The 13356-nt window shown below is 36.9% G+C and overlaps 1 protein-coding gene across 2 annotated transcripts in view; it reads right to left on the bottom strand.

Moving 5' to 3' along the window:
* Nucleotides 1–13110, bottom strand: part of PI15 (peptidase inhibitor 15) — a 29996-nt gene extending 16886 nt beyond the window's left edge. The window contains exons 1-2 of one of the 2 annotated variants that reach the window (XM_025394536.1): nucleotides 12972–13110; nucleotides 12116–12456 (exon numbers count right to left, since the gene is read on the bottom strand). In XM_025394536.1, the coding sequence (XP_025250321.1) occupies nucleotides 12116–12388 (273 nt within the window). In that variant the 5' untranslated portion in view covers nucleotides 12389–12456; nucleotides 12972–13110. The remainder of the gene's footprint in view (nucleotides 1–12115; nucleotides 12457–12971) is intronic. The other variant, XM_025394535.1, reaches the window with a different exon arrangement.
* Between the last annotated feature and the right edge of the window lie 246 nt (nucleotides 13111–13356).

Genomic DNA, 13356 nt, shown 5'->3' with positions numbered 1-13356 from the left:
AAAAAAAAAAAAAAAAAAAAAAAAAAAAAAAAAAAAAACATTAAAAAGAATGGGTTTTTAGGGTTAGGACTCTGATCTTATTTGATATTACTAATATATGTAATGGTTACAAAAATGCCCTATTACAGTAACATGTTAGTCTTACATTTTCAATTTAAATATATATGGATATAAATACTTGAATTTATGATTTTACATTGAAAATGATAAGAAAATCTGTTAATTTTTTCTACAGTTTTGCAAAATTTAGGTGAATTGAATCACTACATTTCTTAGAATTATATAACTTATTTAACTATATGGAAAGTATTACTATCAATAAATATATTGAAATACTAAAAAAGAAAATCAAATCTATTAAACCCGTACATGCAGTTTAAGAAATTTAATTTGCAAGTGGTAACAAACATTAAATAAATGTGATTGTCAAAACTTACTATACTTATGAAAAGAACAAAAATTTATAAAGTTAAAATGTTAAGGAAAAAACAAGAATATTAATTTTGAAAATTAAAGTGACCTTTGAGAAGTCTATTCTACACATGGAAACCATTTTCAAATACACAAAATGCTGAAAATAAAAATATCAGACTTTGAATTTTGGGGGACAGATATACAGTTATTTTCTAGATGCCGTATCAATGGCATTGGAGATAGTATGGCATGTCCTATAGACATTTATTTTTTCTTGGATGTTTATGTGTCATTTCACATATATAATATAAAAAGCAAAAACATCTTACATAGACAAGTTTTTATTTTTAAAATAATTTAGCTAGAGCTATTTGATCTTTTTCTTAGATTGCGAAAAGAGTGCTAACCTATAGAAGTGGGGAAAAAAGAGGCATTAAAAATTAAGTGATGCCAAAATTATTTTCCTTTAGGGCAGCCAAAGGCTTAAAAACACTTCATAGGCATGATTACAGTTCTGTTTTAAAATTAGTGGATTTATCCTCATTAGATAGAAATGCTTGTGAAATGGCCAATAAGGGAAGCTGACAGCTGAATACACAAGAACTTGTGTTAAACCAGACAGGAGGGCAGTACTGAGCCTTGTTAGGCCAGGGAAGGGGAGGGTGGCGCAGAGGATGAGAAAGGGTTTTCATAGGAGAATTTGAGAGTGGTGATTAGATTAATTAGATGATATTAAAATAGTTCTTTGTAAGAGTAGAAGAGGATTAAAGAAACTTGATTTAAAAAGCATTCCCTTCAACCTCAAAAATGACTACAAAATATGACACTATATTATGTATATCAAAAAATATAAAGGTGAGATCCAGAGGATTTTTGTAATGTTTGAAGAAAGATAATGAATTCTTTCCTTAAATAAGATGAGTATTATCTTTCATGTAAATTTCTTTATCTATAAAGAGATGATGCAAGTTGCACTATTTTTAGGGGCTCTGAACTGAATCATTGCCAGCAACATAAATATCTTAAAAGCACATAGATAATTGTAAAAATCCTCTTTTGAACCCTTTTCCTATTCCAACTGCTATGCCATTCTTCTCCTTTCTTTTACAACAAAATTCCTCGAGAGAGTTGTCTTCACTGGGAATTTCCAGTTTTGCTTCCCCCATTTTCTCTTGAGTCCACCCAAGGCAGATTTTCCACCCTATCCCCACTCCACCCAAGCAGCTGTCTTCAAGGTCATCAAAGGTCATCTCCTGGTCATCACCTTCCTTGGTCTATCAGCAGCTTTTGGCATGCCTGACCACTTGCTCTTTCTGGACACACTTTCATCCCTTGGTTTCATGACTCTACACTTGTCTTTTTTCCCCTGGCTGCTTCTTCTCTATCCCTTTGCTGATTCCTCCTTATCTCCACAACCTCTGTGTGCTGGAAAGTTCCCAGGGCTCAGCCCAAGTCCCCATATCCACTTCTCCTTTTTTTCCATCCTTGCTTCATTTATATTCACTGCCCAGATAAACTCATCCAGTCTCATGGATTGAAGCACCAACTATATGCTACTGGTATTATTCCAAATTATATTTCTAGACTCTCAGTTGAATTTCAGACTAATTTATTCAACTACCTACTTTTCCAAAGTTGAACTCCAAATATTCATAACCTTACCCCCATCCCTCCAAACCAACTATTCCTGCTGTCTTCCTGGTGTCCATGAATGACAATGCCCTTTCTCTAGTCCAGGAATCAGCTAACTATGGTGGACAGGTCACATCACCTCCACTGCCTGTGACATATTGTCTATGATGTTTTCCTGCTACAGAGGCAGAGCTGGGTAGTTGCAACATAAACCATAAGTCCTGCAAAGCTGAATATATTTATTATCAGGCCCTTTACAGAAAAAGTTTACTGGTTGCTGTTCTTTATTGCTCAGGCCAAAAATCTAGTCATCTACTCTATTTTTTTAGCCTACATCTGCTCAGTGAGCAAATCTTGTTCACCCTACCTTCAAAATACTGTATATCTAGACTATAACCACTGATCACCACCATCACTGAATATCTGGAGCTCAATTTTTGAAAAGTACGTAGGTGAATAAATTAGTCTGAAATTCAACTGAGAGGTTCTAAATACAATTTGAAATATCATCAGCATCTAAGTGGTATTTCAATCAGTAAGACTGGATGAGTTTACAGCAGCAGTGAATATAAATGAAACAAAGGTGAAAAACAATGAATGCCTTTCCATTATAACAACATCATCTGCATTTAAAACACACATTTATTTGACCTACAAGCAGCTTAGTTCATGAGAATGTGAATCATCAGGAGAATGTGCCCACTGACTCTGCCAAGTTAGCTCTAGGATACCTCCACAAAAGTAGAGCAATTGGAGAGTAATTTGTCACATAAATTCTAGACATCTCACTATCAGAAGAATACACACATGTTGTAACCCAACCAGAAAGTGCAACCCGTGATGGGAATTCCTTGCTCAGGGCTGCACGGCTTCCAGGTCCCAAGATGATCTCACTGTCACTATTCATTCGTGCATATGTAGAGTAAGAGGCAGGTGGGGAGTGCCTTGACTTTCCATTTCCTTGATTATAAACTTCTTACCTTTTCCAGGATCTTCAGAAATCCACTGTCTCTGTGTAGCCTCCCCTGACAGCTTATATTGGCAACATCTGAATGGAAAGGATTGTGTGTGTAGGTGTTTAATACAAAGGGTCTTGAGGCTAAGAAGGGGTTTGGTGACAGGATCCACTGAGTCAAGGATCTATGACATAGAGGTTCTCTTCCCTCTTAATATCCATTCTGAGACTGTATGCTCTGGCCTGTGAGTTTTTCTGGCCTGTGAGATTTCCAAGGGTATATATAGTACAAAGAGAAATATTTGATTCCACAAGAAGAAATTCTTCCTAATATTCAGCAATGCCCTCAGATGAAATGCCTGTAGGGAAATTCTCTATCCAAAGGCCTCAGAAACAGGAGAGATGAACGTGGGAAGAGGAACAGGTACTTTATATTGCTATTTAAAGCAGTGCTCCCCAATGTTTTTGGCACGAGGGACCAGTTTTGTGGAAGAAAATTCTTCCAGGGAGGAATGCGGGGAAGGATGATTTTGGGAAGAAACTGCTCCATCTCAGCAGGCTTTAGAGCATTAGATTCTGATAAGGAGTGCACAACCCGGATCCTTCTCATGCACAGTTCACAATAGGGTTGGCACTCCTGTGAAAATCTAATCCTGCTACTGATCTGACAGGAGGTGGAGCTCAGGCAGCAATGCTCGCTCATCTGCTGCTGTGCAGCCCAGTTCTTAACAGGCCACAGATGGGCACTGGTCTGTAGCCTGGGAATTGGGGAGACCCCTGATTTAAAGCATGCGCTTGTCAGATAGAATTGTGTTCTTAACATTTTTATTTACTTGCTCTATGACCTTGGGAAGTTACTTATGCTCTCCAAACTTAAGATTCTCTATCTCCAAAGGAGGAAAATTTTCTCATCTCGCAAGACTTGAGACGGTTAGGTGAGATAGTGACTGAAGCGTATTTAGCACAGCTCTAGCAGGGCAAAGGTGTATTTAATGGTAGCTATTATTATTGTTGGAGATTTGGGAATGGTGGTAGAGTCGGTCACTTAAAATGAAAAGCAGTGAGGTGCACTTTTGATCACATTATCTGACAGTCTGAGAGATATCAAGAATTAATCTCAACTGAGCAGGCAATCAGCTAAAGTGAAAATGGATAAACCCTGAAGCAACTAAATAATCAGAAATAGAATTGTAAGGAGATTCTAAGGAGCTTGCTTACAGGTAAAAGAAGCTGAAAATTAGAGAACATTTTAGACGTTTTAAAACACATTAATTCACCTCCTTAGATCCTTCTTTAATATATGTTTTATCTTTAAATTTTAAAACCACTTGTTGATAGAGTCTAACAATCATCCCACTCTCCAGGGAAATATAATACCCACCAGCTATCATTTAATATTAAAATTATAAGACAGGAAGAGATTTATACATGTGTTTAATTGTTTTCACCAACTCAATATTATATTTTAATAACTAATTTCTAGATTGTTGAACTCTCCTGTGATACTCTTGCAAACCTCATATCTTGCCATTGTCCACTTGCTCAGAAGGATTCAAATGCCTTTCCACCTACCTACGGCCTGCTGAAAACATGATCTCTCTGGAATGCAGAGAGACAGATTTGATAGAATGTTCATATTTAACCAAATTATGAAAAGTGAATTCGATGCACTTTTTACTAGAAAACAATATTGTGTCCTTAAGTAACATTTTTGGACTACTTCAGTTTGGAGTATGAGGTGTGAAATTTTAAGAGATTTTATGAAAAGTTTAGTCTAAAAACACAACTTGTTGGACATTCTTCCATATGTGTGTCAAGAAAAATGACTGGCACCTGATTTCAGATGCTATGGATAACATAGACTGGAAGAATTCAAATCCCATCCCTCCAAGCCTCAGTCTAGATTGCATTTTATGCCAAACATCTTTCTTGACCATTTTAAACTGTTAGTTTATATCTTCTGTGCCCACTTCATAGTATTTTTCAGAAATTCTTATAGATAAGCAAATACCTCAAGTTCATAGCTATTTAACGGTAAATGGTTTTCATAAATGCTAAATTCATGACACCATTTAAAAAACAGAGGGGGGTATTTTCTTGCATATTTGTTGAGTAGATTCCCAGGTATAAAATAATGCATCTATGCTGTCTCCATGACACTACCCAACCTCTAGTATGCAAAGTGATTCATTTTGACCACCAAAGGATATACCCATCCAAAATTCTTTAGTAGAAGAATGCTCCTTCCCCCACACTAGCTACTTTTTTCAACCTCCAAAGGTACGTGTATCCTGCGTGATAAACCTGCAGCCACTAATGACTTCCAGAATTCTTCTCTTTATTTCATGTTGTCTAACTCAGAGGAACTTAATTGTCTTTGTCAAAAATGGAGGCGTCTTCCTTGGCTGCCTCATCATATAAATCCTCATTCCATTTCATCATGCAAACCACTTACTCCTATGGACTTGTACCTTACGTATTTCACAGCTCTAATTTATGTTATTTTTTAAATATCCTTATTGCCTTAAACGTAGCTGAGGCTACCTAGACTATCCTAACAGATTCTTGCCTGCATCTTTTCTTCACTTCTTTGATTATATAACTTCCCTGCTTAAAAACTTCAATGATTACCCTGGATCTTAAAATGAAATTCAAACAAATTTCTGCGTGCCTTCCTCAACCTCATCAAACATCAGTCTCTCTTCTCTACACTAATCCAAGCCTCACTGAATTTTTATCCATGTCTCCAGTGTACTACATACCCTCTTACAACATCCTCCTATACCCACTACAGATCCCTCTTTCCTTAACTCACGCCTGTATAACTTTATTTATTTTGTATATTTCCTATTTAAAATCATTCCTTCTGGAAGCCTTCCCTACCTTCTTACTCCCACTCCACATCTGAACTAGGTCTTCCCATGGGATTCCAAAGCACCCTGTATCTATCCTAGTTCAGCATTTAGCATGCTGCCTTGCACCTGACTTGTCTGTTCATAGCACTTCCTCCCAAACAGAGTCCCTTTGCTCCCCACTGACTCCCTCAGCACACAGTGCCAGACACATGAGTAAAAATTATGGAGTGATTGAATGTTGTACAACTCTTGCCCTTCCAGAGCACCACAGTTACACTCTAACAAGAAAAAGTTAAAGGACCTCATTTAATTGTTCCACAAATAGTTACTGAGTAGTTACTGCATATTCTCTGTGGAGCCAACATGATGCTAGGCTCTATAAACATTCAGGAGAAACACAGTACAATTATTTTTCTATGCTGTTGCATTTGGTCAAATATCATTTTCCACCAAAAAACTGTGTCCAATATTGGGAAGGACAGTCACCACCCAGGTGATTCACAACTTTTCTGCCTGCCTCCTGATGCTGAGGTTTCAAATCACATCCTGTTGCTGCTTTTATATTTGCATGTTTTAGAGCCTATATTGAAAATGGTGACAAACAAAATGTTCTTACCTTCAGCGGCTGGCTCCCTATGGAGACAGCGGAACAAAAGGAAAGAACCTTTAAGGTTACTACCTTCTTCAGGCGTATCCAAGTGATACTAAGCAACGTGCACCTTGGAAGAAAATTCCTACAAAATGTGCCCAGTCTCTTTCTGAAGCCAAGACATTGAAAAGGTTTTGCATCCAGGAGAGCAGGAATGCAGAGTTCTGAATGTGCTGGAGAAATGCCTCCTGCCAGCAATTGTTCTCAGTACATTGCCTGCTGGCAGAGGCTCTCAGGAGGCCTTCTAGTGGTCATGAAAGCATGCATTGGAGAGGTTTACATTATACGCATTAAAATTCTCATGTTTATAGCAAGAAAATTGAGTTATCCTTCCCAAAAGACAGGAAATGTGCCATGTGGGATGGTATATGGCTTTGTTAAAAAATAGATATATACATGTATATATAAAGATAGATACTACAAGTGTTCAATCAACTACTGAAGAAAGAAAAACAAAAAGTAGTTTACCTTATCCACATTCTCTTCCACATGAAGCCAAAATAAACAAAATCAGCATTTTTCTTTATTCCCAAGTCATAAATTATCATCCTAGGCAAATAGTTCACGGACTCTTTTCAAGCATGGACTAATATGTTCTCCATTCATTCATTTAAGTCATGCTTTCTGTAACTTTACTACCTGCTCTGATTTGGTATCCAGTATTTTTCTTTTTTCCAAAACACTGTAGGAAACCTTATATCTATAGCTCTGCAAATAACATTTGCAGGCACCAAATAAATAAAATAGATACTGTATTATCAATATAGTTATTTTGGCTTCTTAAAATTACATTACACATTTTTTTTTCAGTTTTAAAGTGATCAGTTCATTTCCATCATTATATTCACATTGCCCCTCATCTGCCTTTCCACCACTCCATACCATCTGTGAAGGCTGCCATCTCACCCATGACACTTCAGGGAGTTGTCCTGCCTGCCGCTTTATGTTGGTGCAGCTGTGTGGTTCTTCCTTACCTTTGGCTGAAGGATTGGCATTGCTTACTCAGGAGTCATCACCTCTCTGGTCACTTTCACTGCCAATATCAGCTCCATCAACTGCCAGGATCATCTTTCTAAAATACATCCCTAATCCTTCTCTAAAACCTTCACAGTCTTCCTAATTACCTTTGGAGTAAGGAATCCTCAACCTTTTCTCAAACTCCTCAGAAATACAGCTCAAGTGTCATGGTTTTTCTCTGCTGGAGATTTTGTTCATGCATTGCTTTGCCTGCTGTAACAGCCAACCCTGACCCTTCCTGGGCATCTATTTCACATGCCCCTCCTCCAACGAGCCTTTCATGATCTGCCAACTAGAGATTATCGCTCCCTTCTTCAACTCCTCCATGGTATTTGTCTGTACCTCTTTTATTACATCAGTCTTATATAGCAGCATATTATACTGAATTATATCCTTAGTGGATTTTTTTTTCCATTTGTTTTGTTTTTATCGCATTGTTTAGACTCTAAAGACAAAAATTTTGGTTTTCTTTGGATCTCTTTCTCTCATGCAGGGACCTCAAAGTTTTTCAAATTAATTTATTCAATTGACTTGAATTCAGAGAACATCCTACAAATTTTACTCTATGTGTGGGTCTTGCAATTTTATTCTTTTGGAGATAATTCTTACTCTAAGAAACTAGTGTGGTTTGTGGTTTAGAGTCATGGTTTAAGCTACCCTCAGGAAGAATAAAAAACAGCTGGTGTCCAAGGAGCTCTGGAAATTAGTCAATAAACTAATTGTAAAACAGAAGCCAAGCGTAAAAAAGTTTTACTTGCAAATTTTAAGTTCTATGTATATGTTTTGTTTTTAGAATTTAAGAAAAAGTTTTTAATTCAGGTGTGGAATCAAATATTTTTATAAATGATGAGAAAAACTCTATTAAAGCATTTATAATATCAAAATTGATGCTAATTATAAACATATAACAATTCACAAGGATTTCAACTAACTTCGACAGATAATGGTTGATCACTTTCTATACACAATAAATTGCCCAAGAAAACACAGATACAAAAATGAATAAATATAGACACAGCACCCAGAAAGCTCAAAATTAAAGTTTGCAAGAAATGCACAAAGTAACGGTAAGTCACTTCATGAGAGCAAAACATGATGAAAGTAGACATGAAGGGCTACCCCAGCTCAAAACTAGGAGAAATCATCTGTGGTCATGGATATTAGAAGCATTCTGACATCAAAAGCTTGAAGTGTAGTACTATAAATAAAGGAATAAACTAAGGAAGAGACTTTAGAGGAAGAGAAAATGGAGTGGCAAAAGGCTCAAAGAGTTGTAGGTGAAAGGAATTACAAACCAGGCTGGTGCAATTCAAAGCCCTGAGCCAAAGACCATCTTTTATTAAGTTCTCTTGGGTGATATCACTCACTGAGGAGAATTTGCCAACACATGGCTGGTGATCAGAGCACATATATTTGTGAGATATCAAGTGAGGGGTGTCCTAAGTTTCTGAGGTATATAGAACAGGTTAGGAACTCTACTATCTTTCACGTGCTCACAATCCAAATCAATGTTGAACAAGTATAACTAAAGGAAATAGTGTCAAACTAAGATCTGCATTTTCTATCTAGCCTAGAGAATTCAAGTCACTTACAGTCCCTGCTTCAATCTCCAAGCTACCTACTATACTGTACTTCCCTCCAGGTTCCTCTGGGTCTTCATGGGGGATTTAGATGAACTCTTTCCAGTGATCAATTTACTCAAAGAGTCCTTCTAACTTATGATTTCACTCAATTGAGCACATTTTTCTAACTGAACTGATGGATGTTCTCCCACCTCCAGGCCTTTGTCCAAGACTCCTCAGTCTGTCTCTCTTCCCTCATCTTTGAGAGTGGCTCACTCCCTCGCCTGCCTCCAGGCCCTTTCAGTGAGCTCCTCCTTGACCACTTATTAAAAATCAAACCCTCACCACAAACCACTTTATTTTTCTTCATAACCTCATCATCTTACATCCTATGTAACTTATTTATTTACCTGGCTTATTGTCTGATTCCCCATCCCCCACGGGAGCCAAAGATGTCTATTTTACTCATGAATGCATCCCCAATTATGTAGCCTAACATATAGTCAATGCTCAACAAATATTAAATATTTAATAAATATTAAATTAACAAATACAGGTGTGAATGAAGTGTATGCACAGTATTTACATGAGTATTTGAAACAAACCCTATTTTAATTTCTAGCACTTACTGTTCTCATCACTCTTACCGAATTAAGGAGGATTTACAAAGCATCTACTATGTAATCAGCACTGGAACTAGTTCTTACAAAATAAATAATAAGAAGAATGGAATAATAAATAGAGTATGAATATTATAGGACTTCAGCTGGCATTTTAAAGAAGGAAAGAAAGATACCTTGACATCTTCAGGGGTGCCACCATGGGGCATTTCCTCAATGCAGCAAATGAGAAGATGCTCCCCAATAGAAGCATGGGCTTTGAAAGTACACAGACCTAAACTCTAATTCTGGCAATGCCATTCATTATCCTTACCACCTTGGCCTAGTCGTTAGCATCTCTGGGTCTTAGTGATTTCATTTGTAAAATGAAGATCACAATGTTAACCTCACACGGAGAATGTGAGCTATCAGATGAGATCATCTATGGAAACAATTAGTCAATTCATTGGCATATGGAAGCAATTAAATAAATGCATGTGGAATGAATTAATTCTTGATAAGTGAGGGAAAATTGAGCTAGAAAAAAATGTGACTTTTTTCAACCTACTTATACTGTGTTTACCTAACTATGCCTTTCCTCATGGTGAACCCTCTGACCTCAATATGATAAAAGTAGTGAATTGCATTCTTTGATTGGTTATTACATGTACTGTTATTTTCATTTTACAGATAAATAAATTGGGTCTTAGACACATTAAATAACTTGTGCAAGGCCACAAAGTAAGCAGCAGAGTTAGGATTTGAACCCAGATGAGCTTGCCTTCAAAGCTGGCTGGGCAGTCTTGGTTCTCACTTTAGAGTCATGTGATTGCTACAAATTCTCTAAACTCATAGTTGGGATATTACACCTTTCTGAGCTTGCGTGGTATCTTAGGCATATTTATTTCATCATTTTAGTGACTTTAAAAATGTATTTGTTCCTCTGCTTTTTACATATTTACATCACCTTCTAAAAACATCTCTTCTGTATGGGTAACTTTTTGTCTTTAGATCTTGAATGAGTTTTCACTGGGCACCTTTTACAAGAAGTTCAAAGAAACCATCAAAACTAATGTTTGTTGAACATCAAGTTAGTGACAGGCTCTGGTCTGATTACTCCCCAACTCATACACTTATCACAAGAACGCTATGTGGCAGATACCACCTTTATCTTCATATTAGAGATGATGAAAATGAAACAGTGTGGTAATGAGTTCATTCAGCATATACTTCAGGACTAGGATTCAAACCCAAGCATTTAGATTACATAGCCCATATTCTTAATCATGAGACTATACTCCTCCTCACACACCAGGACTGATTACATCTTCTCTTCCTTTATTAATTCTAGGAAAATGCATTTTCATGGAGTCTAAATTATACTTCTATGAACTATGACTCTCTTACATCATTTAGCAAGTCGTTAGTTTTCCTGTGACATTGGCATCTGCAACTAGCCAAACTTTTTAATATAAAACGTATTTATATAAAACAAGTAAATCTAGAATATGATAAAAATCCCAAATTTTAATTCAGCACGTATAAAACTGTTAGTGGTACCCCCTCCCCTCATCCCAATTTGGAAATACCATATTGATGGTCTTCATTGCCTTAAACAGGCTCCAAGTTGTACTCTTGTAAGACGCTGGACTTTAAATCATAACCTTGAATAAATTCAAAACCAAATACAAACTTTAACAAGACTTTTTCCTTTCAATACTAACTTTTTTTTTCCTTTTAAGTAAAATGATTTAAACATTGTCTATTTTTAAGAGAGAGCAAAGAATGTGTTCACGGCAAGTTGGAACAGTGTGGAAGTGAACTGGCTTCACTGTTATCTGGACGGCAAAGCATTAAATCACAAGGAGAGAAAAGTCAGCATGTTCTCTTAGAATACAAATAGATTAGCGTCAGTAAGAGCTTTGTCCAAGAAAGGGAAAAGACACCTACCCAGAGAATACATCATGAATATGAAACCTATAATTTAAAGAAGTATTTTCAAGAAATGTTATAGCTGATAATATAACTGTGAGATAAAGAAAGCACAGAAAAAGTTCATGTGACTTTTCTTTTAAGTGGACCTTCCAAATTTGATCAGTCAACATACTCTACTTTTTAATCTATGATTCTTACATAAGATACAATTCACCAGTAGCTATGGAACTCACAGAAGTCTATGTAGACTCTGTCTCTCTCTCTCTCTCTCTCTCTCTCTGTCTCTGTCTCTGTCTCTCTGGACCTCTCTGTCTCTCTGGTTCTATGATGCAACAATACTCAACATTATTAGGCACATAAGAACCTTAGGTTAAAATATGTAAAAAGTCCATATACCCGGACATAGAAACACTCATGGTCGTTTGAGATTCTGCTAATGTACAATATAAAACTTTCTCCCTCAGAACTTAAAAGAGAAAAAAAAGAATTCTTCTTACCATATATTCCATATTTGCTGCCGGTGGGAACACTTTGCCCCGAACTTGATTATGATAATCAAGAATGGCGATCATGTCATTCTGCGAAATGTAGCGCTTCCGCCTGGCTTTGGGAATATCCGCCGAATCTAGTTGTGCTTTCAGAGCTGCTTCAGTATCAGTGAAATTATTGGTTGGCGGGGATGAGTCAGTGGAATTGAGTAGGACGACGGTACTTGCTTCACAGAGAAGGGAGAACAGGAGTGCACTGCTGACGGTAGAGATTGCTATCATTTTGAGGGGTGGAGAAGAAGAGGCCACCGAGTTTACTTTGCTTTAAAGCAGAAAGGTAGAGTTAGAGTCTATGAAAAAAAAATAGGGCCAGAGGGTATGAATTTACAAAGTCATCATTTGGGAGCATTGCTTGATTTGACTTTCTCCAAAAATCCAAACAAATGTTGAACTCAAGCTTAGGAGATAACCTACAGTAAGAATCTCTGTTCATTTTGTGTGGTGTCATGAGGCAGACCCCTAAGAGGAACTTTGCACAGCAGAGAAAAATAAACATCATGACCATTAACCCTAAAATGAATGTGAACCATTTGTCTCAAATGTCTGAACCACAAAATGCATTACTGCATATTTATTTTCAGTGGGAAATTTTCAGAAATTGAAATTTACCTTGAGAGTGAAGAATAAATGAATCACAGGTAACAACAGAGAATGTGCTGAAAATGTCTGCCAGACATACAGACACACCAAGTGATAGAACACATACAAAAAAGTCATAGTACTCCAATCTCATTTCTTTAAAAATAATGTGAGCTACTTTAAAATCAATGCATGCAGTATAAACTTGTTGAGCTAAATAGCTTACCTCTGCACAATGCCAAAATGAATATATGGTTCTTCCAAAAATTTAAGGTTCTTTGCTATGTTGTAGCATGAACTCCTGTAAGAGGAGTGTGTCTTATTACAAACTCTCTGAGAGCAAAGCTCTGCAAGGTTTGAATGCTGCTGGCTACAGGAGCAGCTAACAGCTTTTATATGTCACAGTTTGCAACGTCCAGAAAGGGCAGTCTTTCTAAGGGTCTCTCTTAGCCAAAATCAAAGGGGAGGGGTTTGGGGTAGAAAAAAACAGTGATTGGGTGGCAACCTTTTTATGTGGGTGGTGAGGAAATTGAGTCACACCCACAGCTTACAAAGTACAAGCCATAAAAGACAAATCCCTTTTTCTCTGGGCTTCCACCTTTTCTGTGAGT

This window comes from Theropithecus gelada, chromosome 8 (assembly GCF_003255815.1).
Source record: "Theropithecus gelada isolate Dixy chromosome 8, Tgel_1.0, whole genome shotgun sequence".
Taxonomy (NCBI): domain Eukaryota; kingdom Metazoa; phylum Chordata; class Mammalia; order Primates; family Cercopithecidae; genus Theropithecus; species Theropithecus gelada.
This window is presented reverse-complemented; position numbering and strand designations above follow the sequence as displayed.